Source organism: Leptidea sinapis, chromosome 3 (assembly GCF_905404315.1).
Source record: "Leptidea sinapis chromosome 3, ilLepSina1.1, whole genome shotgun sequence".
NCBI lineage: Eukaryota > Metazoa > Arthropoda > Insecta > Lepidoptera > Pieridae > Leptidea > Leptidea sinapis.
This window is the reverse complement of record NC_066267.1, coordinates 9,856,713-9,884,165: the sequence shown is the minus strand read 5'-3', so window position 1 is coordinate 9,884,165 and position 27,453 is coordinate 9,856,713. Positions and strand designations below refer to the sequence as shown.

Here is a 27,453-nt window from a genome sequence, read left to right as displayed (position 1 = left end):
AAGTGAACTATTACTTCAGAAGAAATGACCGCTATCACTCTTTCAAGACTAAGAAGAAGAAGTTCTTGAATACGCTTTTCTATTATCTATAAAAATTTTCCTCTTTATTATAATCCCTACTAATATTATAAATATGAATAACCGATAAAATGAACCAATTTTATTGAAATTTGATACAGCGATAGACTAGAGCTTGGGAAAGGACATAGGCTATATTTTATCACGGAAAAATCAAAGGTTCCCGCGGGATTTGTGAAAAACTGAAAGTCAAGCCATAGCAATCTTCCCCGAAATAAGATTCATATAATATGTTGGGAACGGGAGCGTAAATGGGTACTGGAATAGGACACAACGTCCCAACTGGCAACGGGAAGCACCAGCTTTCAAATAAAAAAAGAATTATCAAAATCAGTTCACCCACTACAAAATTTTGAGGTAACAAACATAATAAAAAAAACATACCGACGAATTGAGAACCTCCTCGTTTTTTGAAGTCGGTTAAAAAATCATTTACCCGTAGATACATTTCGAGGATTTGTGCATCAAAGTATCTTACATCTTCTTTTACTCAGTGCGTTATTATTATTGCGTATTCGGAACCAGCCTTTATTATAATTTTTTTTTAGTTATTTTTAAATCTGTTCACATGGACAAGAACAAAAAATTACTGCACAAATATTTGCAATATACACGGACAAGTAAAAAAAGAAGGACTCCGCGCCGTGATATTAGCAAGTGAAGCACCACTATGCTAGTGTGTTCGGTTACGGGGGATACTCGTTACACAATTTTTTCTCCCTTAAATAATCATATATGGCCACAAATGCTTATAAAGTATCGTTTTTACACTTTTTCACAACGCACGACGGCATTTTCAAAATATTTTATTGAGACGCAAACTGATCTGTCACAGACGATGGCAATTCTCATAATGGCCACATATCGGCCTGTAGTAGTGTAAGTGTGTGCATGGGGCTATCCATTTACACGCTAATCGGCTTGTTTTGGTGCTACACTGTTATGTAAGGTGACACGGGGTCCTTATTTTTTTACTAGTCCGTGGCAATATATAGTTTTAGTTACTTTAATTTTACTTTAAACTTGGCACCCCTTTCCAGTGTCTAAATTGTTTTGTAAGTATGGTTCTTATTATGCCTGAAATAAATGCCTCTTATTTATTTACTTTTCCAAAGGGACAATGTGCCGACTAGGTGGCATCATTTTCTGTCATGAATCAGTCAGAATTATAATGTTTTGGTTGGAAAGATACTGTAGTTAGTGAAATATTATCTAAATATTTACTAATTGACCCTATAACTCTTAGAAAATTTAAACGTCTAGATAGAGCTTCTTGCTGTTAGGCAATGCATAACAACAGGCCAAGTTTATCATTTTAGTGTGCATGATGGTATGATGAGCTTCATATTACTTCTGTATGTCTCTATTTTAGTATGCTTGCGTTGCTGAAAATAGAAGGTAACAGTTCACCACTATTTTTTCGACGTGTTCATAGTTATCAGTTTACCTAGACTATATATCTATCTATCTAAGGCATAACCATTTATTTTATACTTCTTTCGTTGCAATTGTGGTTAGTATCCTATTGTTTTTTAAATTAAAATACAGCCCATATTTTTTCCTGTTCATGAATTTTATTTAAATTTGATTTACTAGGTTTTGTTGTTAATAATTTTTATTGTAATTTTATCCATAATTATGCCATATGTTTACAGAAAAAATTGTATTTTTACATTATATCTTTAGATAACTATCCATCAACCCAGAAAATTTAAATTGTTACTCAATCGAATTCAAAATCCCAACCCATTACTATCAAGGAAGACAGACGAATATTTTACCACAGGCTTGTCAAAACACAATGTTTAATCTATTACAAGTCAACATCATGAAATGTGTAAATATTATTACAAATTATACTTGTCTTCCTTGAAATATTACAGTTGTTCAAAATGTTAAACATTTCATCACATACCGATTACAAATTGAATAATAATATCAACAGGCCCTCTCAACAAACATGAGTGTGCTGGATTTAGATTACAGCGTAATAAAAGAGACGCTTATCGAGTACATTCCAAATTTTCTAACATTCCTGAAATCCCCTCTTCATATGCACCAGCTTTCATTCCATCCAGTTGGTTACAGCGCGCGTTGTTTGACATCCCGCGCTTTTTGCTGTCATCGTTCTTTTTTTTTTCAAAATGGTAATTACTTGGGGCATGTGTTTTAAGATTTTATTGAAAGCATTTGTAAATTATATTTTGTGTTACAGAATAATCAATTAGATGAAGAACAAATTGCAAGTAAGTGTTGTAATTTTATTGCTTTTTGAATGATTTAATAAAATTATATGAAAAAGTAATGTTTTTAAGGAAATAATTATTTCATGTTGAAGAAATGAATTGTTTTATTAAAAGATTTAGTTTATTAACCACTTTGGAGACTTTTCAATGCTTACTAAATTTTATAAGAATAAATTTTAGGATCTCAAAATCTTTCCGTTTTTTTGTGAAAAAATGCTTTGGAGCTCAATATAATATTGTAACTACAAGTCGTAAATACGTAGTTAGTTAATAGGTTACGATTTACCTCATACATTATTTTGATTTATTTTATTTACGTAGTTATAGATTTCAATATTGATTTATATTTTTTATCAAATGTCATAAGAAAAATTGTAAAAAGTCTCCTTTAATTGATATTGATGTAAAATATGTTTTTGTTTGTTATCGACAAACACCATCTCATCAACAATAAAGCTGAATTTTATTTTTAGTGTCGATATACTTAGTTCTTTGCTTAATCGTCTGGCTGTGAAACACTTTATTGAATTAAAATTATTTCATTTGAAACGTGATTGGAACGTCGGCATACATAAAATGAGTATCTGGAATTTCGCACTAAACCAACTACAACTACCCTATAAGGCAATCAATCTATTTTAATGAATATTATAATAACCTCAGTCCCAACATTTGAAACATGAGATTTTCATTATAATATTTTATTTTATTAATTCGGTCGACTTCTTTTAATCTTAAGATTATCAAATCATATTGTCGGAAATTGGAAACTGCTCGTAATAACCGACTGCTCAATATGTTCCAAATATTCAGGCATTGTTCAGGAATTTTAAATTAGTTTCAGAATATTAATAATTTTTAATGAAAACCTGTTATCAAATAAAATAATTATTGAAATTATAAACAAGATGAATTTCTGTAAGACTTAATGAAATTTAAATAAAAACTGTATATATCGCGATATTATTTGAAAGCAAGTCTGATGACAGTTAAAATTTAATATTTATTGTAAATATTTTCAATAAAACCGTTATTAAAAATCACACAGAGAATACCAATTAAAAGAGATTTATAAAAGACAAGCCGTTCCAGCCCGCCTTGCTGTTCGAATTTCAAAAGGAAATAAATTAAATTTTATTTATTTTATTACAAATACAAAAAAAATAAGTAGCCATAAACCATCTAGACTAAATTTCGCATCGAATGGTGGTAGGTTCATGTCGATACAATCAGTGGTTTAGGCATGAAAGACCCTCAAACAAAGACCATTTTCACTATATATATAGAGAAAATAATCTAAAATGAATTATTTTATTGTAGTGTTACGCCGAGCGTTCAGCATGTTCGACTCGAGCAAACAAGGCCGTATCGAGAAAGAGAAAGTGCGAACGATTCTGAACACCATGGTGCACAACTACGACGAAAACGAGCTGGACCAAATACTGGACAATGAGGATGCTGAAGGTAATATCATCTCTGAACCATCTTCTTCTGGGTCGTTTTCTTCTTGAAGCTCATATCATCATATTTTACCAGTGGGAGGCTCATTTGCACAGGATGCCGGCTAGATTATAGGTACCACAACGGCGCCTATTTCTGCCGTGAAGCAGTCATGTGTAAGCATTACTGTGTTTCGGTCTGAAAGGCGCCTTAGCTAGTAAAAATACTGGGCAAATGAGAGTTAACATCTTATGCGGCAACTCAGAATTTTTGGAGTGTTTCAAGAATCCTGTGCGACACTGCATTGTAATGGAGCGTAACAATTACCATCAGCTGAACGTCCTGCTCGTCTCGTCCCTTATTTACAAAAATCTGTGAAACTGTTCATTCTGCATTCGTTATTTCTTTCAGTTCCTCAGGGTGGGTGGCACTTGGAAGCTAGTGTGTGCACAAAACACGATTCACTCATTTTTAACTGTCGGCAAGGATTCTGACTATAGTACATAGAAATGTACAGTAAAAGCTTATTAAAAGTGAAAACGTCGAATAAGATAGACTTTAGAACTAACCTCTATTTTGAGCAATTCACGCACAATAACACAAAGTGTCATACAAATCGCGAGTGTAAGACGTAGCTTGTCACGCATATTAATCTAATATTCCTGGCCTGTTTTTATGGATTGTCTACAGCAAGAGACTCTATCTAGACGTATAAATTATCTAAGTTAAAAGTCTACTTTTTATATCCAGTTGGCTGGGAATAACTCTATTTATCCTCTGGTGAGTCCATAGTTTGCAGGGCAATTCTAGGTTTTTATTTTTATGGACCGTTTCCCATAACAACAGAGGAAACACGTATTATAACAGCTAAGTATTTTAATCACCTATGCGTTATTTTTATATAAGAGAGGCTAATGGGCAAGAGGCACATGAACCGCCCATGGACATCCGTAATAAAAGGTGTCAAGAGATGTGTTACAAGCCTTTAAAGTGGGACTATGCTCATTTCTTGAAGGTCCCTAAGTCGTATCGGTTCGGGAAAACAGCAGCCGGTACTTGATTCCACAAAGTAGCTGTGCGAAGCGGTTTTTGAATGCCAGACGTAAACGTTATGTGTGAAGGTTATTTATAGCTATGTTTCCAGAACCATTTTCCGATATTCACATAAAAGTCATATCTCTTCGTAATTCATTTATTTAATAAAATCCACCACTTTCGAAATAAATGGCACTTTGAGACAAAACGGCGCTAGTATACAACTCTCCCATTATTCATTTTTTGTGCTGTAGAATAAAATTTATAGTTTAAAAGGTAGGTAGTTATAACATATAGTTTTAAATATAGCAAACTATAAAGTCCAGTAAGATTTTTGTAACCATATTCAAATTATATCATCGTAAATTATCAGCAATTGTACTTATGATAAAATATTATCTGCCAATATTTTTTAAATATCCTAGTGTACTTGGTTGTGATCCAAGGTCATAGTATAAAAATGTTTTATTGTCATCGGTTCTTGAGATGTGTCCAAATCTTCAAGTAATTCCGACGCCTGAAGTGGACGAAGTAACGATCGAAGATTCCTTCACAAAGGCGATGCTAATGTAAACAAATTAAAGTATATAAATCGTTTCTCAATTATACGTGTGGCAATCTTCAAGGAATTTCGACGTTCTGAATTTGGTAACATAAATATTAAAGTTGATGTACAGTCGAATCTTAGTCCCATCTGGTATAATATCAACATTTACAGAATAAATAAGTGTCCTAAAATAAGCTTTATAGCTTCAGAAAGGTGACGAATTTACTTCAAAGGTGGTGATTCCTTTGATGATTTTCGTAAACGTTACGATCAAATCACATAAATACTTCAAGTGGACGCGCTGTTACAAGTTTCTCGGGATTCGTAATAATAATTCCGAATCGAGTTTTATGGGCAGGTGTGTGAGACAAACAATGTTAAATCATTGCTCTGGAAACTTTTTCACTTTTAGTTGAAGTTGTTTGATTGGATAGTGAGCAATCTAAACAGGGGCGGATCTACTTAAAGGCTTTTTGGGCTGCAGCCCAGGGCCCCGTGGATACAGAGGGCCCCCAACCGAACTGAAAACAATTGACGATATTCTCAATAATAAAAATTATGTAGAATTCAAAAAAATCCGATCATTAGGTTGGCAACACGATCAATCAATCCGTGTGCGCATCTATCAAACGGTACCCGTTCCGTTTAATATGAATTTGAATTCCCCGTCGCTTGTTTTCGGTCGGTGTATTCCGTGTATTGTCTTTTAATGGAGACAAGTACAAAAAATATACGTTTTCTTCTCTGCTTCGACCCATACGTGGGAACTGTTAAATCGTGAAACAAAACTAAAATTTACGTTATAAGTTTAAGCCAGACCAGATGGTCTTGTCACTATGATGCTGTCAGAGCTTTAAAAAGTACCTACTTATGATGGCATTCTGAAAATTCTGAATAGTTTCGGCGAAAATGACGATAAAAATGAATAATTTATGAAAAGAAACTTGTTGATGTATTCCCAAACTGCCATACCATCTTAAAGATTTTTTTAACGATGCCGATCACTAGCTGTCAAGCGAAGCGCTCTTTCTCCAGGATGTCGTATATAGAAAACAAATACAGGTCAACAATGTCGAACTTTCGACTAAATCATTTATCAGTTCTCTCCATAAATTGCGATTTAACAAAGGACTTACAGTGCGATGGCCAAATAAAAGAATTTGCAGCACAAAAATGCAGAAAGGTTGCTTTATAATTTATATAACATAACCATTCATAAACTGTCAATTTATTTTGCTATAAATAATGTTTTAATAAATAAATAAAATATTTTTTTTTTTCCTATTTTCTTCCTGTACTTAAATATTATATAATATATACCTATATCACTACAGAAAACAGTAATTGACAAAATGGCAATTGGCTGAGTATTTAGGTAGTGCCCCTAAGCAGTATTAGCCCAGAGCCCCACAAGTTCAAGATCCGCCCCTGCATCTAAAGTAGCATATTCGAGATTTTTTGTTATGAAAATAAGGGACGAGATGAGCAGAACGTTCAGCTGATGGTAATTGATTACCTGCCAATTATAATGTAGTGCCGCTCAGGATTCTTGAAAAATCCCAAAAATTCTGAGCGCCACTACAACTGCGCTCATCACCTTGAGACATAAGATGTTAAGTCTCATTTGCCCAGTAATTTCACTAACTACGGCGTGCTTCAGACCGAAACAGTAATGCTTACACATTACTACTTCACGGCAGAAATAGGCGCTATAGGTGTAGTACCCATAATATAGCCGTTCTGCTCGCTGCTGTCTCATTCCTTATTTTCATTCAAAAAAGTTCAAATCGGTTCGGGAAATCTGCATTCGGTTATTGATTCTACAAAGTGGCTATTCGAGAAAAGAAGTACTTCGCAAAACGGACGGTTGTAGAATGCCAGATGTCAACATGACGCGGGTAAAATTTCGTATTTCGACGTAATATTCGAAGGTGGAATTCATGTGTTTGTATCAACCCGACCAACTACTCTGAGCACTCTCTGTCATATTTGCGAGAATGCACAGAGAACGCACATCTCTACGAAATGCCAAATAATGAAATCGATCGCAGATCGTCGATGCATCAAATTCAAATATATTTATTCAAAATCATTTATTGAACGTCAAATACTAACCATTCAAAATAGACTGCGTCAGACCTGAGAAGAACGCGCGCAAGAAACTCAGTGGTCTTTTTTTAATATGGATTACAATGATATATCTTTCAATTAAAATTTATAAATAAAGAGTAAACTAGTGATTCGAGCCGGCGGTCAGATGAAGATAGCAATAATAATAATATTAAAACGTTTATTTTAACATAACTACAATCCATTGTTAATAAACTTAATCTAATTGTGTAAATCATTATTACTACAAGGGGACATATTTATTTTTATTATATGACCAACATACGGACAGTCCCCGCTCTCGGCTATCGCCTTCAAATAACTGCTACTGCTGCTTCAAAACGATATCTTTTTCTATGTAACAATATTTATAGAATATATTTTTTTGTGAAAATAATTTTCTTTCATCCATCCCGTCTACTTGACCAAAAGTTCCTCAATATTCCCACCCGAATGACAATGATAACTATGAAAATAATTCTCAAGTTGGAACAATGGCGTCTTCACAGGCAACAAAGGTGGTTCTACTATCGCACCTGTTCCAGCTGTCATAAACAAGATACCATTGTGCAGATAAACAGACATAAAATGAATATAACTTCTACAATCTAAACTACTCATTTTATGTCCTAGTTCAAGAAGATGCATTCATACGAATTTATATAGGTCGTTTAATATTTACTTATTTAAAATAAGTTCCGTAACTCTTCATTGTTGAAAATATTTAACTATATGATTCGTCCATTACGGAATGCCTAAATATTATTTGCATTCGATTCAGATCTAAAATAGTGACCCGTTGTTGTGGATATTGCAAACGTGATCAATGAAAGTGCAAAAGCGTCGTAAAAAAAAATTGAATCTGTAAACTTATTCACTATTCGAATGGAAAGTGAATTTGAAAAAACAAAAAATGTCCTTTCGAAACTTTCGAGAATCTGGTAACGAACATCAAATAAAATTACATCTGTTAGGACTAAAGTAAGCTAAAATGTCAATGAAAAGGAGATTGTCTAGAAGTATGTCTATCTAGGTGAGGAAAAAAGGATGTATTGATAAAAACAGGTCAATAACATAGATAGACGCATACGTCTCTTGTGGGCTTTTTACTCAAAACTTAACTTTGCTTTGAATGAAATGAATTATAACCGCTGAATAGAAAGCTAGGTTTTTTGATTAGTGTATTTTACTGGTACCTTGCATAGAGCAGAAAAGTGGGTCCTGATAAAGGAGAGAATTAATCAAATACAAATTGCCCAGGGAAACTTGAAATTCGTAGGGTCCCTAAATCCCTGAGAGACCGGAAGGCAAATATCTAGCTTAGAGGTCAAATTAAGGTTACTGATGTCATCAAACTAGTGGCAAGTCTGAAGTGGCAGTGGGCCGAAAAATAGAATCCAGACACATGGCTCGTAGAGCAAAATAATGTAAAAAATAGACCTAGAGCTAAACCACATATACAATCGATGCTTGATGTCAAAAAAACTGCATGGACGAACTGGGTGGAGGTAGCTGCTAATTCGGGAGAAGGCCTACACCAAACTGATTGAAACTGTCTGAGAGAAAGAGAGAGTCAATAAGTATTAAAATATCTAGTGAAAAATATATACAGCTTTCTAATTTTTTGAAACTCAATACACACAATTTGGATTTATTTTAGTTCCGGCCGGTTACGCCAGACCACAGAGAACGTGGAACAATGCAATGAAAATAACCAAAATAGTTCGTTGCGGGTGTCATTGCGTGGAGTTAATCTATTGTTGCTCTTTTACTTGATAGCCAACTGTAAGGCTTCTATAATTTAATGTAATATTCTAAAACAAACGCAGACTAATCAGTCTATCTTACAATATTTTATTTACAAGCTTATTTATTTTACAGTTCGTATTTTTTCAAACTTTCCACATAACTTTTTTACAATCACGAATTAAGGGTGAGAGGTAAATGAATTGCTTAAATAATTAAACTACATGAATCTCTTTAAATTCATAATATTCTTGTATCAAAAGATAATATGTGTAAGTAATTTATAACCCTTTGTAATTAATAATTTTTCTTTTAATGCCTACACGTAGATACTGCATTTCCACAAATTTATTTTGTTATGTATAGTGTTTTGGCAATCTGATATTTAAATAAAATAATAATGATTATCTTTTAGAAACAGGCAAACTAAACTTCGACTCGTTCGTCCGAGTAGCGACACACTTCTTGGTTGAAGACGATGAAGCTTTGCAAAAGGAGCTCAAGGAAGCTTTCAGGCTGTATGACAAAGAAGGTAAGATTTAGCGTTATTTATTATTTTTTCTAAAATTGCATTATTTTATCAGATCTAGATATAAGTCTAGCTGTAAATATTTTTACAACATAAAATCTTCATAATTCTTATTATATCTGCAGTTACATTTAGAAGTTCTATCTTTACCCGCCATTACACGTGGTTTTTGTGGAAATGAAATATTATTAATTACAAAATTGAGTATGGTATTAACATGGTGTTAAAGAAACCACCACCTCCAGTGATGGTACAAAGTAGATCCGTCGGTAATTTTCAAGACTACAAAAGCCAACCGCATCTTCCAATAATACATGTATATATTGACAGATATACTTATACTTCCACTGTTATATATAGGGGCGAAGCATAACGACAAAGTGTATGAGTCACAAAGCTTCATTACAAAAAGGACTGAAGACTTTAGATTTTACTTCTAAAGTGTTTTAAGAGACGATATAGGAGTGTGATGACACCGTGGACTTAGCACAAGGCTCAAACTACCCAAGCCTGGCAGGAAGCCAATATTCCTGACTTATAAAAGCTGAAACTCTCATCTAGTCCAGATCTTAACCCCATTTCAATTTGTTTTTCGTTTTATTCGATAGTGGAATCTTGTAAGTGCGTATATTATTTACATTACAATGTTGAAAAATTTATACCGATACCTCTGTTCCGAAGAGTTTTAATTCAGAAAAGGGTTCTCAAACAAAACTCAAAAAACAAAGAGTATGAAATTAAAATGTAATCGACTTAAATATTCAATTATATGAAGTAACAACTAAACAGCATTCAATTATTAACTTGTTTCTATGAGATAATAGTTACTTACTGAATTTCAGACTTTTTACACTTTGGAACTAAGGTATCGATACGTCATAATATATTATTAAGGAAATAAATAGTCGACCAGTGTTCAGGCATTATCTATAAATAAATTTAAATGTTTTATTAAAAAATGGCTCTGTCGTAAATCCTATTACTCCACAGCTTAATATCTACGTGATCGGATAGCATGTGACTAGATTATGATTATTTTATAGCAATAGCAATGACAGTACAATATTGTATATTTTTATTAAAATGAACGTTGGGAGAGTTTTTTGCGCCGCTGCTTTTCTCTCAGAGCACCATTCGTTGCCGAAGCGGTAGTAGAATCTAGTATATTAGAAATGACATCAAAAATAATTCTGAAGGAATCAATTTTGAGAAAATGAACGCCTTTTAACCAAGATGTAAATTTCAAAATGACTTAAATTATATTTCTTTTTATTGAAGTGGGCTTTGCGATAATCCATAATTATACAAATGATTTGAGTTTTCTTTAGTGTTGATTCCGCCAATATTTGTCTTTTATCAATTCGACACGTGTTTCGTCTCTACACGAGGCATCCTCAGGACGTGTTGTCTCGCCAAAATCTGGTACGAGAGACGAGGCGATACGCGTGTCGAATTGTTTAAAGACAAATATTGGCGGAATTAACACTAAAGAAAACTCAAATCATTTGTATATATTTCTTTTAAAAAAAGAGAGAATATATAGCTATAAAGATACAATAACGAGATTTTTTATATATAAATATCTCGTTATTGTATCTTATATATATATAAATATCTATATATTACAATACAGTCATGTTATGCTTCTACAATATGATCCCAGAAAATATACAAAACAAATGTGTTACGAAATTTAAAAGAATTGTTAAAAACGTTTGTGTGGGAAAGGTTATTATAGCATAAACGATTTTCTTAATGACACCACGGACTGGGAATAAAGCAAACACCATCAGGCTCTTTAATTATAAATGTTTATTGTACAATATTACATTGTAATCCATATCTTATATTAAAAAAAAGCCCGCTGAGTTTCTTGCGCCCATTCTTCTCAGGTCTGAGGCAGTCTCTTTTGAATTGGTGGTAGTTTTTGACGTTCAATAAGTGATTTTAAATCCTATTTGGAATAAAAATATTTGAATTTGAATTTGAATTTGAATTTGAAAAGTCCACTTTGCATTTAGTGATATAGTAGCCATATTAAGAATCAGCGTTAATAGGGACGATAAGATATATGAATAAACTTTAAATTATTTCAATATCTAGAAAAGTTTCCACGTTCTAGCTAGATTTAACGGAAATAGAAAGTCTTAAAGTTTCAAAATTTGATCAAGTGTTATTACTTTGACGGTAAAATACATGGCGGTTTGCGAAGTGAATCACTTCAATATTTCATGAGACTTAACATCTTATGTCTCAAGGTGACGAGCGCAATTGTAGTGCCGCTCAGAATTTTTGGGGTTTTCAAGAATCCTGAACGGCACTGCATTGTAATGGGTAGGTCGTATAAATTACCATTAGCTGAACGTCCTGCTCGTCTCGTTCCTTATTTTCATTAAAAAAAAAAAGTTTGATTATTGAAGTTAAGTCCTTTAGCGGAGTTGAGCACTTATGATGGGTATAAAAAGTTAAACTCGCGTCAAGACACGTGACCTGATCAATAATTCGTAAGACAGTCGTTGAAATTATAGATGAAAGTTGGTTTTTCTGAGAGATAAACTTCTTAACATAATATAATATTTTTTTTGTGTACGAGAGCGCAATAAATGAATATCGTATTTAACCTTACATAATGCTAGTACTTATATACTGTTTAATAAAGTAATTCGTGTGATAAATATACCAGTTTATATTCAAGTTTTCACTTCTGCTGGCACTCCCGGAGTGCAACCCTTTATTTTTTTAAATATAGTTTTTATCTGAATTCAAAAAGTGTTTATCAAAATGCTTTATTGATTTATTGATGGAAAGCCAAGAACGCTTTGTCCATGTAAATATAAGGATTTTTTCAGGGGTGCCGTACGGCAGATTCAGAGTATTTGTGCAATATAGTATAGCCGACGACCTGTATAGCCGAGTGGTTAGCGATCCTACCTAATAAGCTAGAGGTCCTGGGTTCGAATCCCGGTAGGTGCAAGCATTTATATGATGAATATGGATGTTTGTTTCCGAGTCATGGATGTTTATATGTATTTATATATGTTTAAGTAAGTATATTGTATTAAATTATCGTTGTCTTGCAACCCATAACACAGGCTATATATGCCTAATTTGGGGCAACATAATTTGTGTAAAATGTGTGTCAATATGGCTAAATATTAAGGTCGACAGTCCAGAGTTACGGGGCTCATGCTTTTCATTACGGGATTCCCATGGCTAGGTGTAACTATCGTGAAAATTGTAACATTATCAGATCCTACAGAAGTTACAACGATTATCAAATAAAGTGGTCCTAGATATATTTTTCATGCTAGTAATAATCATATTTATCAAAAATTTCTTTCAGAATCAATAATTGCTGTCATTGTTAGCTTAATATATTAAAACCAGCTGACCCAGCAAACGTTGTATTGCCGATATTAAAAACGCGATACAAAAGTAACTGTTAATCGTAGATGGGTGAAATTTGAATTAATAATTTAAAGTTGATGCTTTGAAAAAAAAGGCAAAAAAATAAAAATTCGTGTGGACCACCCTTAACATTTAGGGGGATGAAAAATAGATGTTGTCAGATTCTCAGAACTACCCAATATGCACTCAAAATTTTCATGGTTAAGCCGTTTCGGAGGAGTTCAATGTTTAACACCATGACCCGAGAATTTTTATATATAAGATATAAAGCTACAAAAATGTGAAAACTTTAATGTGGCTATCATAAATTCTTATTTGCTGAATTTAAATTCTAAAGCTCTTAGTCTAAGATTCAAGTTACCAGAAGATAAAATATAGAAAACTGAAAATTATTAAATTCAGAACGAAGCGACAGTGTGCAGTTGAATCAATTGAATCCAATAAACCTATTTAAAGCACATTGCACATCTGGGCCTTAATCGAATAATCTCGATTAAACTTCTGCCGCTGTTTCAGCATATATATTAGTTATAACTGGGTTCGAGCTTTGCAGATGTCGTATTCAAATGTTGGTACAACTAACAATGATAGTTTTGTAGTTGCAGCCCGAAAATATGTTTATATAAATGACATACTTTTAATCCCTGATTCATGAAAGGTATTCTCAATATATTCTTGATAATGTAATGTATGTTCATAGGCACATATGTGAATTTGCTAGAAACTGTCATAACCATAATGTTAATGTTAACAGGCATAAACTTATAATGCCTACTACTCGGCAAGTCGAGTTAGTAAGCCTTTGTGGGGCGATGTATATGCTTTTACAACAAGATCCCAGAAAATGTTCAAAACAAAAGTATTACGTTGTTCAAAAGAATTGTTAAAAAACGTTTGTGTGGTAAACGTTACTATAACATAAATTACTTTCTTAATGATACCACAGATTGGGAATGGAGTGACCGCCCTCAGGCTATTAAATAATAATAATAATAGTTTAATTGTACAATATTACTTATTATTATCTTCGCTTATCATAATGACATCAATTTTATAGTGACTATAGAAAAAAATTGAAGTAACTATTTATATTATAGGAGTTCCGAATTTGTAAATGTAGGACAAAAATTATTAAAGAATTTCCTTCATTCCACAACTGCGCCTATTTCTGCCGTGAAGCAGTAATTTGTAAACATTACTGTGATTCGGTCTGAATGAGACGTAGCTTGTGAAATTGCTGGGCAAATGAGACTTAACATCTTATATGTGAAGGTGACGAGCGCAATTGTAGTGATGTTCAGAATTTTTGGGTTTTTCAAGAATCCTGACCGGCACTGCATTGAAATTGGTGTGTAGGGTAACTGAACGTCCTGCTCGTTTCATCCCTAATTTTCATAAAAATAAATAAATTCACTGGTTTGTAAAAGCTACAGCTTATTCTATTTTGAATTAGTTTGGCCAGACAAACTATATACTTATAACATTGTTTGATTTAAAGTTACTATTATATATGTATATCCACAGGAAATGGCTATATCCCCACTTCAAGTCTTCGAGAAATTCTGGCAGCGCTTGATGATCAGCTCACACCAGATCAGCTGAATGAGATGATTGCTGAGATCGATACTGATTCATCAGGCACTGTTGACTTTGATGGTGAGTATTAAGGAAGCTATAGGTAGAAAATTGTAAGTTGTTTTGCGAAATCAGCCCTACGATAATCAACATGAGACATAAGGGCCTGTCAACAAAAAAAAAACAAAAGGGCCTGGTAAAAAATTAGTTTCTTTTCTATTTCTTATTTTGTCGGTGGCTGACAGAACTGTTTCAATTGTATTAAAATTTTGAGTATACATAATTTAAAATATGATAAGAACGAAACACGATAAAAAGAAAATATTTTCTCGATGGAGAAAAAAGCACCAAACTCGAGCTAGGTGTTATTACGTAACAAATATTGACGTTTTTTTTATGAAATTAAGGGACGAGCAGGAGGTACAGCTGATGGTAATGGATACGCCCTGACCATTACAATGTAGTGCCACTCAGGATTCTTGAAAAACCCAAAAATTCTGAACATCACTACAATTGCGCTCGTCACCTTCACATATAAGATGTTAAGTCTCATTTGCCCAGCAATTCCACGCTACGGCTCCTTCAGACCGAAACACAGTAATGCTAACACATTACTTCTTCGGCAGAAAAAGGGCACCGTTGTGGTACCCATAATCTAGCCGGCATCCTGTGCAAAGGAGCCTCCCACTGGTAATGGCGTACTATATGTAACTTAGTTATATAGTATATAGTCGCTTCACTGTGTGTCTTCTACCGCATTTATCACGGGGAGTGTTCCGAAGAGCTGTTTAACCTGATTCCTGCCGCCGAATTCCACCATCGCACCACACGCCACTAGTTAGAATATCATCCCCACCATCTGGATGTGTGGCGGTCCGCCACAGTGCGGTTTTCAAGGAGCTTTCTTCCACGTACTACAAAGCGGTGGAATGAGTGTTCCCGGGACGATACGACAAGTGTACCTTCAAAAAAAGCGCGTACTCCTTCCTTAAAGGCAGGCAACGCTCCTGTGATTCCTTTGGTGTTGCAAGAGATTGTGGGCGACGGTGATCATTTAACACCAGGTGACCCGTACGCTCGTTTGTCCACCTATACCATAAAAAAAAAACTTGACTCCCAATCGCCTATTAAAAGGTTGTCCTTTATACGCATCCATTAATTTGTACTGATAATATCGGTGTGATATTTAATTAATCTTAATTGTGAATATTTATATACTTCGATTCTCTTTAAGATATTATAGTTTGGAAAAAAATAAAATGAAAACTAAAATTTTGTGTCATAAGTAAAGTTCATAATCCGAGTTTTAACTTTTATTATACCAAGCATTACCATAATTTTGACAAAAATATCAATAATTCTAAATAAAACAAAATTTTTATTCTGTATCACAATTAGAGGCTTTACCAAAGGTCTTGTTTTCTTGTCATGTAAATCATAATGTCACTTTTGTCGGCTTAGAATTTTCGGAGCGTCCGTTTCACATAAAGTTTCTAAAGCAAGTTAGAAACACCAGCCCATTCTTATTACAAATATCAATGTTTTGGTATTTTACAAACGGACTTCAAGTAGCAGGGGGTTCTCAATTCAATCGGTATTTTTTTTATGTATGTACACCAATTACGCTGAGATTTATGAACGGATTTAAGTGTTCTTCTTTAGTTTGATGCAGAATGTTTGCCATTTGGTCCCATAAAACTTTGACATACCTTGGCCAAGAAGTTTTCATTTTATGAACATTTTTATCATTATACTAGCTGACCCAGCAAACGTTGTATTACCATATAAAGTAATATGAAACAGAATTAATAATTGATATTTTTGGGGTATAAAAAATAGATAATGACCGACTCTCTACCAAATATATCGTACATAAAATGTATCTTACTACAATAATTATAAGATTCGATTGGCATCTTGCAACACTATTTCTGTGGATGGAACAGAATCATATAAAAATCGCGATAAGAAAAAATAGGTGTTGATAGACGGGGACCACTTCAAAGGAAAAACCAAATTTTTGTATGTATATATTATTTTCCGAGAATTTTCATATTTATTCACCTTTTAAACCTTCTCTGGACTTCCACAAATAATTCAAGACCAATATTAGCTAAATCGGTCCAGCCGTTCTCGAGTTTTAGCGAGACTAACGAACAGCGATTCATTTTTATAAGTATGTAGATTTGTTTACGTGAATGATATTATTATAGATTGTGTGGGCTTTTTTAGGAGTTTTCATGTAGGTTAATTATATATCATTTACATTTAAACCATAGCGATAAGTGGGCCTTAGTTTACCTCTCAGTCATAGCTAACAAACGTTCTTCACGATATTTCAGTGTCTGACAAGAACGTGAAATAGAGTTTCGAACAGAATTTTATCGGGACGATTCCTTTTTTTTGTTCCCGTTTCTTGAGATCTATATTGTTAAAGGCGCTCGGAACCTTTCGTAGGCCTACCCATACTTACTTTAAAAAAATCTATTCAATATACAATAAAAAGCAACAAAATCTTATTGTTTACCTACCTGATGTACATAATCTAAAAAAACCCAACTGTTAATTACAGAACAACCCATTACACACACTAAAAAGTAATAAATAAACAAACTACGTTCAAAAAACCGACTTCTAAAACTGAAAAGTCAAAATTAATTAATAATACATGTCTTATGCAAACCTTAATACCTTTAATATTAATAAAATACAACCTATTGATAGGTTTGAAGTCGGTGCAAATCCAAATGTAAAAACGCAGTTTTTTTTAGTTACTCTCACAAAATAAAATACTTATTGGTTTTAATATAAAGGTTGAACATATTTTTTAACTTTAATTACTTAAATTTTTTAACTTTTTTATATTTTTTAACTCTTTCGTTTTAAATAATTATAATTTACTTTAATACTGTTTTTCTGGTTTCATTTCAGAGTTCATGGAAATGATGACAGGAGACTAGAGTGAAGAAATTTGAAATACCTTTATTACTTCGATACAATTTATTTAAATAAATAATTTCATAAAGAAAAACTTAACTTTTATTTAAAAATTACTGGCTGGTTTAGGGTGAATTTTTGGTTATGTATTTTATTTTTTTAATAAAAACAAAATTCTAGTGTCGTTTGAGCTAGGGCGACCGTTGTTGATGGAATAATTTGGGCATTCGCACACTTATTTAATTCAGAACTCTATCCTGCCATGACGTTAGATACTAAAACACTTTGATTGAAAACTTAAACATACATAAAAAAACAAATGAATAAACTACTAAACATAGTAATTAAACAAGTAATAAGTGTGTGTATGTATGTTTTGTGTAAATTTTTCTTGTTAGCATCGTGAATACAAGAAAGAAAGAAAGAAAGAAAGAAAGAAAGAAAGAAAGAAAGAAAGAAAGAAAGAAAGAAAGAAAGAAAGAAAGAAAGAAAGAAAGAAAGAAAGAAAGAAAGAAAGAAAGAAAGAAAGAAAGAAAGAAAGAAAGAAAGAAAGAAAGAAAGAAAGAAAGAAAGAAAGAAAGAAAGGAAAGAAAGAAAGAAAGAAAGAAAGAAAGAAAGAAAGAAAGAAAGAAAGAAAGAAAGAAAGAAAGAAAGAAAGAAAGAAATTTTATTGGGTTACATATACGTACCATAGTTGTTACATAATATGTGTTAGAAAGTACGTTGGTATGATGTAAGTAACTTTAATTTTACAAGTATTCTGGCCTCGCACTGACTGACACTGTACCTCACAACACAGGGAATCCTGCGTCGTGAGGTACAGTCACAGTCCCTACCATTAATACAAAATAAATAGAATTAGCGCGCGTGAGTGTGTGTGCTAAGTAAGAAAAGAAAATTGATAACGCTGTTATAATAATTTAAATAATAATAATATATTACAAACATTTTAATTAATGTCTACGAATCGAAATATGTGCGGTGTTAACTAAATTTTCCTCTCATAAATCCCAAACAGTGTAAGGAAATCTTAAAGCATTTTTTTGAGGTATACTCAGAGGTTTTTCAGCAAATTGTCTTTTGTTTCGTCAAATCTGTTATCATTTCGCATAAGACGACATCGACAGATAGCATATAAAGTTAATTATTCCATACTGATGTAATAAAATGAAATAGTGATTTTATGGATACTATTTTAGTTTAAATCACAGTCATTAGATTATTTCAATGATCGTTTTCTATAAATATTAGAAGTACCCTCCTGCCTGTACTAACTACTTTCAAGAAGTAACTTCCATCCATGTAATGTTACTAGCTGTTTTACTGCTGTAAATTCCTTTTTGTAATGAAGAAATGGACTAAAGAACACGTGATTGATTAGGTGATCACCGCCGCCCACATTCTCCTGTAACACCAGAGATAACACAGGAGCTGGTCTTTTATAAAAGCGTAGTAGTTTTTTGATTTTCAAAATTCATCATTCCTAGATGGCATAGAAGCCGAATCGAAACAACCGCATGATCACTTATAAACGATGTGCGCGATCACTATTGACACTAGTAAGTTAGTCGCAGCATAAATTGCTGACAAAATTAAACGACTCTCATTTAACGGTAAAACGACGCGAAGAGATAAAATAAAAAACCGTTTTACATTACTTTGCATCGGAGCGAGTATTTCTCATGTTCGTTTTATATTTCCCGTACTTTGTTACGCCACGTGTAAAATAGGGATTTTATATTCTCGTTTCATTATCTGACGTTGTTCGATAATAGCTTGATCCTTTGTTCGATGGACTTGTTATAAATGTGTTTCAACAGGATTTATCCTTTTTAAACTTCCGTTACTCGTTAGCATTGGATAAATAAGATGCTAACACATATTCACACACACACACACACAAACACACAACACACACCCTAAATTATATATAAAATAGTTTGTGTGTTCATCATTTGTTGCATAACCTCCACTGTTAGTCACTTTAAAATATGTTGGTTTTTTTTTTTTGACATTTTACTTTGCACAACTGGGAAGAGACTGACCCCCATGTCACGGGCAGCCCTAGTTTTGGGGTCGAGGGTAATTTTAAGCAAATTTGTATTTTTTTTGCAACAAATAAAGATTTATTATTATTATTATTATTAATTACGTTTGTACATTCTACGTATAGGTTCTGATCTGTATCTCATATGCACTGACCTGTATAAATACCACTGGACAGGCTATTCCATATGTTTGACAGCAAATATTTTGTACCTATTTGAAGCGCCACTCGCAAGCGTCCAGAGAACTAATTTTGACGTTAAATATGAATGGCTGCGAATGAACGTACAATACTCTGAAGTATTTTTGCATTTTGATTTAATTTCGTTCGTTTTCCGCGTTATTTATATTTCAAGAATCAACGTAATAAAGTACACATTTTTTTTGTAAATAGTTTCCCACTATCTATGTTATCCACTAGGTTGTCATCACGAGTGTTAGTGCCGCAGATCTCCCTACATGGCTAACATCGCCAAAATGGTGAATATCAAACAGGCACAAAAGTACTTTGACAGCTGTCAGTCTAGTGGTACATAGAAGAGGTCAGTCCTCAACTGCTCATATACCATTATAGTATGAATGTTGTATTTTGACAGAGTGTATATTATTACGGTCGTAGATAGCGATTTCCAATAATTATACACATTTTTCATTTTGTCACAGCGCCATCTCTTGTTTCCATTAAAAACTAAACTACCTAACTAATTATTATTACTATTGGAGCGCCTCTTTTGTTTCTTTTACAAATGTTTATTTTAAGACAACAACTGACCCGCTAAGTTTATGGCTGATGTTTTTTTCGAGACCAAGACATCTTTTCGAATATTTCGCCCCGTACTGCCACTTTGTGGAATAAATTACCGACTGCTGTTTTCCCGAACCGATACGACTTAGGGACCTTCAAGAAAAGAGCATACCCCAAAAAGCTGGCAACACACACACACTCTCTAGGCCTGGTTTTGTAGATATCCATGGGTAGCCTCACGCCATTACGTAAGCCTCTTGTTCCACCTCTTATATAAAAAAATCTTTTCGAATGTGTGTTGTAGATTTATACGACTATAACCCCAAAGGATCATATATTATGTAAGAAAACATTAGTACTTAAAACCATACGTAGCTCCTAAACCTAACAAGTTCCGCTAACAAATGGCTATTAAGTTGTAATCACAGTAAAATATGGTGTTCACTTTACGAGGGTGTAACTTTATCTGGGTTTGTAGGTCAGGGGACATTTATCCCTTAAGCGAAGTCCAATAAAGGCAATGCTATTTTTTGGGTAACTATTTTACTATAAAACTAACTTTTACCCACGACTTTGTGCAGCATTTTTTTTTGCAAATAAAAACTGCTGCGGTTAATACATTTTTATACGCTACGAACAATAGAACTTTCATCCCATTTTTCACCCCACATGGGTCTAAATTTTAAAAACGCTAGAACAAATATTAAAAAATTTCATGGTGTGATATTTATCTTCAGTAATGATTAACTTTCATACAAATACTACCCCCTATTTCAACCCCGCCAAGCCTTTTATTTGCGATAAAAGGTAGCCTATGTCCTTTCCCAAGCTCTTGTCTATCTCTGAACTGAATTTCATCAAAATCGGTTCAGATGCTTTGGCGTGAAAGCGTAACAAAAAAACTTACATTCACATTTTTTATTTTGATTTAATCATAGTTTAATTAGAGCGTTAAATGTTATACCATAAATAGTGTGAACCTGTAATTGGCAGTCGGCCATCGCATAATATTTTTGTTATTAGTTTAATTTTTGTGTGCTGTTGGTTCAATAATAAATAATAAAAAAAAAAAAAACATGTATAATATAAGTAGGGATGTAGAATTCTCAGATTTGCATTAAATACTGTAAAAAATCTCCTAAAGATCTTGAAGATGATTAAAGTCTGACGAAATTTAAAATTCTTATACATATTATAATAGAGGTAAAGGATATTCTAATAATATATAATATTACATAATCTACAATGAATAAGGAATAAAATAATAGGTATATTCTGACTTCATGCAATAGTTATTACAGTGAATATCTACAATTTCTTGAGCACTTACCTTAGGGCGATTACTGAATAGGCAAATGATTGACATGTTAAAAATTTCGCTGTTTAAATCTGCTTTTTAGAAAAGTTTTACCCCTTTATTCATAATGGTCCGCTAACTTTAAACAGCCGCTTAGGAGTGTTTTTTCTCATTCTGACTTAGGTCAATAGAAGAAGACAGAGTGAGAATTAGCAATGCTTTAAGTTAGCAGACCATTATGAATAAGGGGGTAAAGATATATTGGTGAAACGCAGCGCTTGCATTGCTTAGAACCGTAAAATATAGAGATTTGGATTACAATTGCGTAAAATGATACAATGGTTACGCAACTTTAAACATAAATATTCTATCAAAGTTCGTGTATCTAAGATAATTTCTCTATCATTTCTCGCTTACGAACCCGTTTTTGAGGGATGAATGGACTTAGACTAAATAGACTATTATGTTTATTTGATGATCCATGGGAGTAACGAACGTAAAATAAAAATGTCATCTATGTAATGGTCAGGCATGATCAAGCATTTTTTCGCCATTACCTGACTTACACTCCTAAAGCTACTGGTGCTAGCGCTCCGAGCCTGAAAGAAGAAACACAACAGACCTATACACCAAGCACATTTAGCATTGGAGACCAAGAAGATTGACATGCTACGAACAACACAACATGATGACAAACTGGTCACAAGTCGAATGTATCTGTCTAGTCCATGAATAAATTTTAACTGTGCGTCTGTCTTTATTTACTAGGTTCTAAGTCTAAAATGTTTGATATCACACGTCTAACACCACGGACGAGTAAAAAAAGAAGGACTCCGCACCATGACATTAGCAAGTGAAGCACCGTTATGCTAGTGTATGTGCGGGTACGGGGGATACTAGTTACACAAGTTTTTCTCCCTTAAATAATCATATATGGCCACAAATACTTATATAGTATCATTTTTACAACGCACGACGGCATTTTTAAAATATTTTATTGAGAAGCAAAGTAATCTGCCACAGACGATGACAATTCTCATAATGACCGCCTATCGGCCTGTAGTAGTGTATGTGTGTGCGTGGGGCTATGTATTTACACGTTAATCAGTTTGTTTTGGTGCTACACTGTTATGTAAGGTGATACGGAGTCCTTACTTCTTTCCTAGTCCGTGGTCTAACACACAGTATTTGTATTTAATAGCTACTAATATAGATTATAATTTTTCACAATTTGCCAGTTCAATAAAACGAATCAAGAAATAGTTAATACTTTGATATTCGAAAAGGAAAAACATCGCAGTGATTTAAATACTGATACAGATAGCGCTTATAACTTAATCGAATAAAGTTATGCTGGACAAACGATGTGAATGCAAAAATATACGGTCGAGACGATAATCCAATTACCTCCATTAATGAGCCTACTGAAGCTGCTACATACGGCAAAAGTTATTAATTCATTGAATAGATTATTTACTCGCCGTACTAATAACAATAACATTGACACTGTCACGCAGCCTAGCCTAACTTTCCAAGAAAAAAGCGATTCACGCGAGTGTATGAAACGTACAGTCATTGATAGATTGACAGATGACAGCTAATAACTTGCAAACAACGGAGATAGCCGAAATCCACTACGTTTTAAGCAACTGTTCGCTTTTAAACTTAGCCGGATTATACTTCGTCAATCGCCATACTGTAATTACTACTATTTCAAACTTATGTCAATCACTGCACATTTCATATTAAACTAAATTACAATTTTTACTTAGGTAGTCCTACCTCTTATTATGTAGTATTTACATCCTCTTTGGTGTGACGTTATAAAAATATCTAACGTAATCCTGTCCCAGATTTAAATTTAAATTATTCGTAAGAGAATAAAAGAATATTTAAATTAAACGATGCAAGTAACGTATCCATTCATTGAACGTTATAATTAATTCGACGTGATAAATCGTAACAATTTCAATATTAATTAAAAGCTTCCATTTTCCAATGAGCACAGTAACAACACCGAAATTGAAAATTTATTTTGTTTACCCATAGCTTTTTTATGCTTATACTTTATCAATAATCTTTTGTAGTAAACAATAACTTTACTGGGGCTTTTATTCAGTAGATATTATTAAATTTTCATTTGATAGCATTTAACTCTATTGCCCTTATTTGAAGTAATCTTCAACTCATAATATGACAACAAAACTAAAGTACTTTCACACAGAAATTTTGATAATTTAAATGTCTAGGTAGAGCCTCTTGCTGGTAGATAAACAGGCTAGGTTTATTAAAGTAATATGTAAGATTATAATATGTTAAAGTAATATTCAAGATGACAAGCTACGTCTTACACTTGTGATTTGTATATTACTTTGCGTAAGTGTGCGTGCATTGCTGAAAATAGAGGTTGATTTTACCATTGGGAGGAGAGATTATGGGTACCACAACGTTACCTATTTCTGCCGTGAAGCAGTACTGTGTAAGCATTATTCTGTTTCGGTCCGAAGGGCGCCGCAGCTAGTGAAATTACTGTGCAAATGAGACTTAACATCTTACGTCTGAAGGTGACGAATTGTAGTGCCGCTCAGAATTTTTGCGTTTTTCACGAATTATCAATTACTTTATTTACATAAAACACATAACTGTCAAACTCATTTTATTCGACGTTTTGACAGCTGTCACAGTCTATCTAGATGTAAAAGTGATATAAGCTTCAACTTATACTTGTATTTACTTTCTATCGTCTGTTTTTTTTTATCTAAATATGCCAACTTAAGCTGTCGTTGGTGAGAAGAGCGTATTGAAATGTGAGTAAACATATTCATTACCTACATTATTACATGAAATTTACAATTCCTAATAATTAAATAAATTGTTCATGGAATGATAAATCAATTTAGATTATAAGCTGGCTACATACAATGCCTTGTTACAAGGGATTATGCCGATATTAAATGCGATATTGGTATATTTGCAATGCAAATTACCTCCACCTACTTGCGAGCTCATACAAATTTGTGTTAAAACAGCGGGATTACAAGAAGATTAGTATTGTATTGACATATAATAATTTTAATAAATAACTATATTACTTAAATTATAAGAATATTTTTTCGCGTTGTTGCAGAGCTCCACGAGTTTTCTAATAATCTAACTACCAAGTAATATTTAAAATGTAGTTTTATTTTTCGCTTTTAAATCTACAGATAAAAGGAAGAGTTTGAAGTCGGGCCACTGTTATTTGTAATAGTAAAGGTGTTAAAATATTTAAGTAAATGAGTTACATGAGATAAGTTATTATAAATCTTATTTAAATCTTTATAAAGATTAAATTTCCTAAAAAATGAGTTGAATCAAAAATATCTCAAGTGCTATCGAATACAGATCCGAATTGTGACCAGGTGCCTCATTCGCGAAATGTGCCAGAAAGTGCGGGTAGGTCAAGAAGTAGGATATATGTGCAGCATATCAACTTTTTGGAGAAACACATATTTATATACATAAACTTTAAATACAATACAATTGGGATTTCATCTCGAATTAAAATATAAAACAGATATTCATTCGAATGCAATCCCACGAACACAAACATATATTACAATCATTTACAAGCATAAGTATATAAGAGCAAAGTGGCAATAGATATAGTTATACACCAGAAAAGGCCAGATAGAGCTCTTTACAATACATTAATTTAGAATAGTTAGGATGTAAAATTAATTAGATAATATATTTAATTTTTATCTAATGCAATGGATTAAGGTTCGAGAGTGTAAAGAGCCCTTAAGCTGGTAAAAGCTTAATTCATAAAACAATTTACAAACCACATTACCTGTGTTACTTATACAGGGTGGCCGAGATGTTGACGTCCAAAGCTAAAATTTGAAAGCCTCATGGTGATAAGTATCCGAATCACCCCTATGTATGTTCTACGATTTTGCGATTTGTTCTTGTTTCGCCTGATTTGTTTCTGTTATTCGAGATAATAATTATTTTTCCCTTTTTAGCCGCTTTTTTCACCTAATTGTGGTTTAGGACGTTTTTCTAATTTTTTTGAACACTTTTAGTTAATTTTACTGTTGATAATTGTTTACTACAGTTGCAATAACCACATAAGAAACTATGAATAGTTTAGACAATGCGGAACTAGTTTAGAATTGGGTCGTATGTTCAAGATAACTGCTCCAGCTAAATTCATAAAAATGTTCAAGGTATCAAAAAAAATGGGGAGCCTATGGCTTCTAACTATTTTTAAAAACTTCTCAGAACATTGGCCAATAAAATGAGCCTAATTCAAATTTTAGCTTTGGACGTCAACTTCTCGGCCACCCAGTATATATCCGCAGCATCTCGTCGATACAACATATAAAAGCATAATTTGTAAGCAACTTGATGCAAACAAACACCCAACACAACTCATCTGTAACATTTTAGGGAGGAGAAAACGAAAAAGGTATCGTTAGTATTAAATAGGTTTTCAGAAGATATAGATGTAAATTTATTTAAAACTAAAAATAAGTATACATAAATATGTGTAATTAACCCCAGAAGTGAGGGTTATCACTTTAAAAAATATAAAAACAATTAAGATTTGAAAGAGCGAAATCTTTCCTAATATGCAATTCGTAATATAAAGCGGTAATGAAAAAACTGTTTACATAAATACGATTATTATAAAATCATTCAGATATCCAATATTACACACTCCCGAACTTTTTCCTTTCCCGAACTCCTGGCTTTGAACTACATTTTTCCCGAATACTCTAAATTTTTTTGACAGAGCAGCATCTGTCGTGTCAGCTAGTAATTAATGTGATTTTCTTTTGTATCTATTCAACAACCTAATATAACAGATACAAATTTTCTAAATGTTATTATTTTCTAAATACTACATATATACCACACTCGCACAGAATACCGGCGTGAAGTAGCGATCTAGTGTCGCTATGTTTCGCATAACTAAGTGTCGAGGACCTGAGCCTATCCCCCCCTCCACCAGAATATGACAGCGGTCCTCAAAGAGATTTAACCCCAGGAGGGTACCGGCTCTACCAGAGTCAGAGAATCCCTCCCCGAGCATTCTCGCTCGGGCTGCCCTTCGAATTCTGGGGAGGGCACAAAACCGCACATATTCCTGCCGCCGAATTCCACCTTCGCACGACACGGATAGGCTATCATCCCCACCATGTGGATGTCTGGCGGTCCTCCACAGTGTAGTTTTGATGGAGCTTTTTTCTACGTACTAAAAAGCTGTGGAATGACCTCCCTTGTGCAGTGATTCCAGAGTAATACGACATGGGTACCTTCAAAAAAAGCGCGTACACCTTCCTTGAAGGCCAGCAATTATCCTGTGATTCCTCTGGTGTTGTAAGAGAATATGGGTGGCGATGATCACTTAACACCGGGTGACCCGTACGCTGGTTTGTCCTACTTTTCCAGATAAAAAAAAATATTTTTTTTTCAGCAAACCTAGCTGCTTAGGGAGTCCAGATTTTTTTTTATGTACGTACTTGTTATGTACTCAAATAATTATGGATGGATAAAGCCTATAATTTTAAATGTTATGAATTGATAAATTCCGCTAAAAATATTAGCAGAACTATTAATATATTTATAACAATAAAATTATTGTGTACTAAACTTTAGTGTACTATGATATAGTACAGTAATTTAAGGTAATATAACATAAAAATATAGTACATTTATGCAGCAATT

The 27,453-nt window shown here is 33.3% G+C and overlaps 2 protein-coding genes across 4 annotated transcripts in view; one reads left to right on the top strand and one right to left on the bottom strand.

The window, feature by feature from the left end:
- Positions 1 to 27,453, bottom strand: part of LOC126979646 (calmodulin-A-like) — a 222,324-nt gene that overhangs the window by 41,892 nt on the left and 152,979 nt on the right. The window lies entirely within an intron of this gene.
- On the top strand, positions 2,101 to 17,744 carry LOC126979651 (troponin C-like). Its single transcript, XM_050829108.1, has 6 exons — positions 2,101 to 2,225; positions 2,294 to 2,324; positions 3,645 to 3,788; positions 9,617 to 9,733; positions 14,663 to 14,794; positions 17,645 to 17,744. Exons 1-6 carry the CDS (start codon positions 2,223 to 2,225, stop codon positions 17,671 to 17,673), a joined length of 456 nt encoding a protein of 151 aa, XP_050685065.1. The 5' UTR covers positions 2,101 to 2,222; the 3' UTR covers positions 17,674 to 17,744.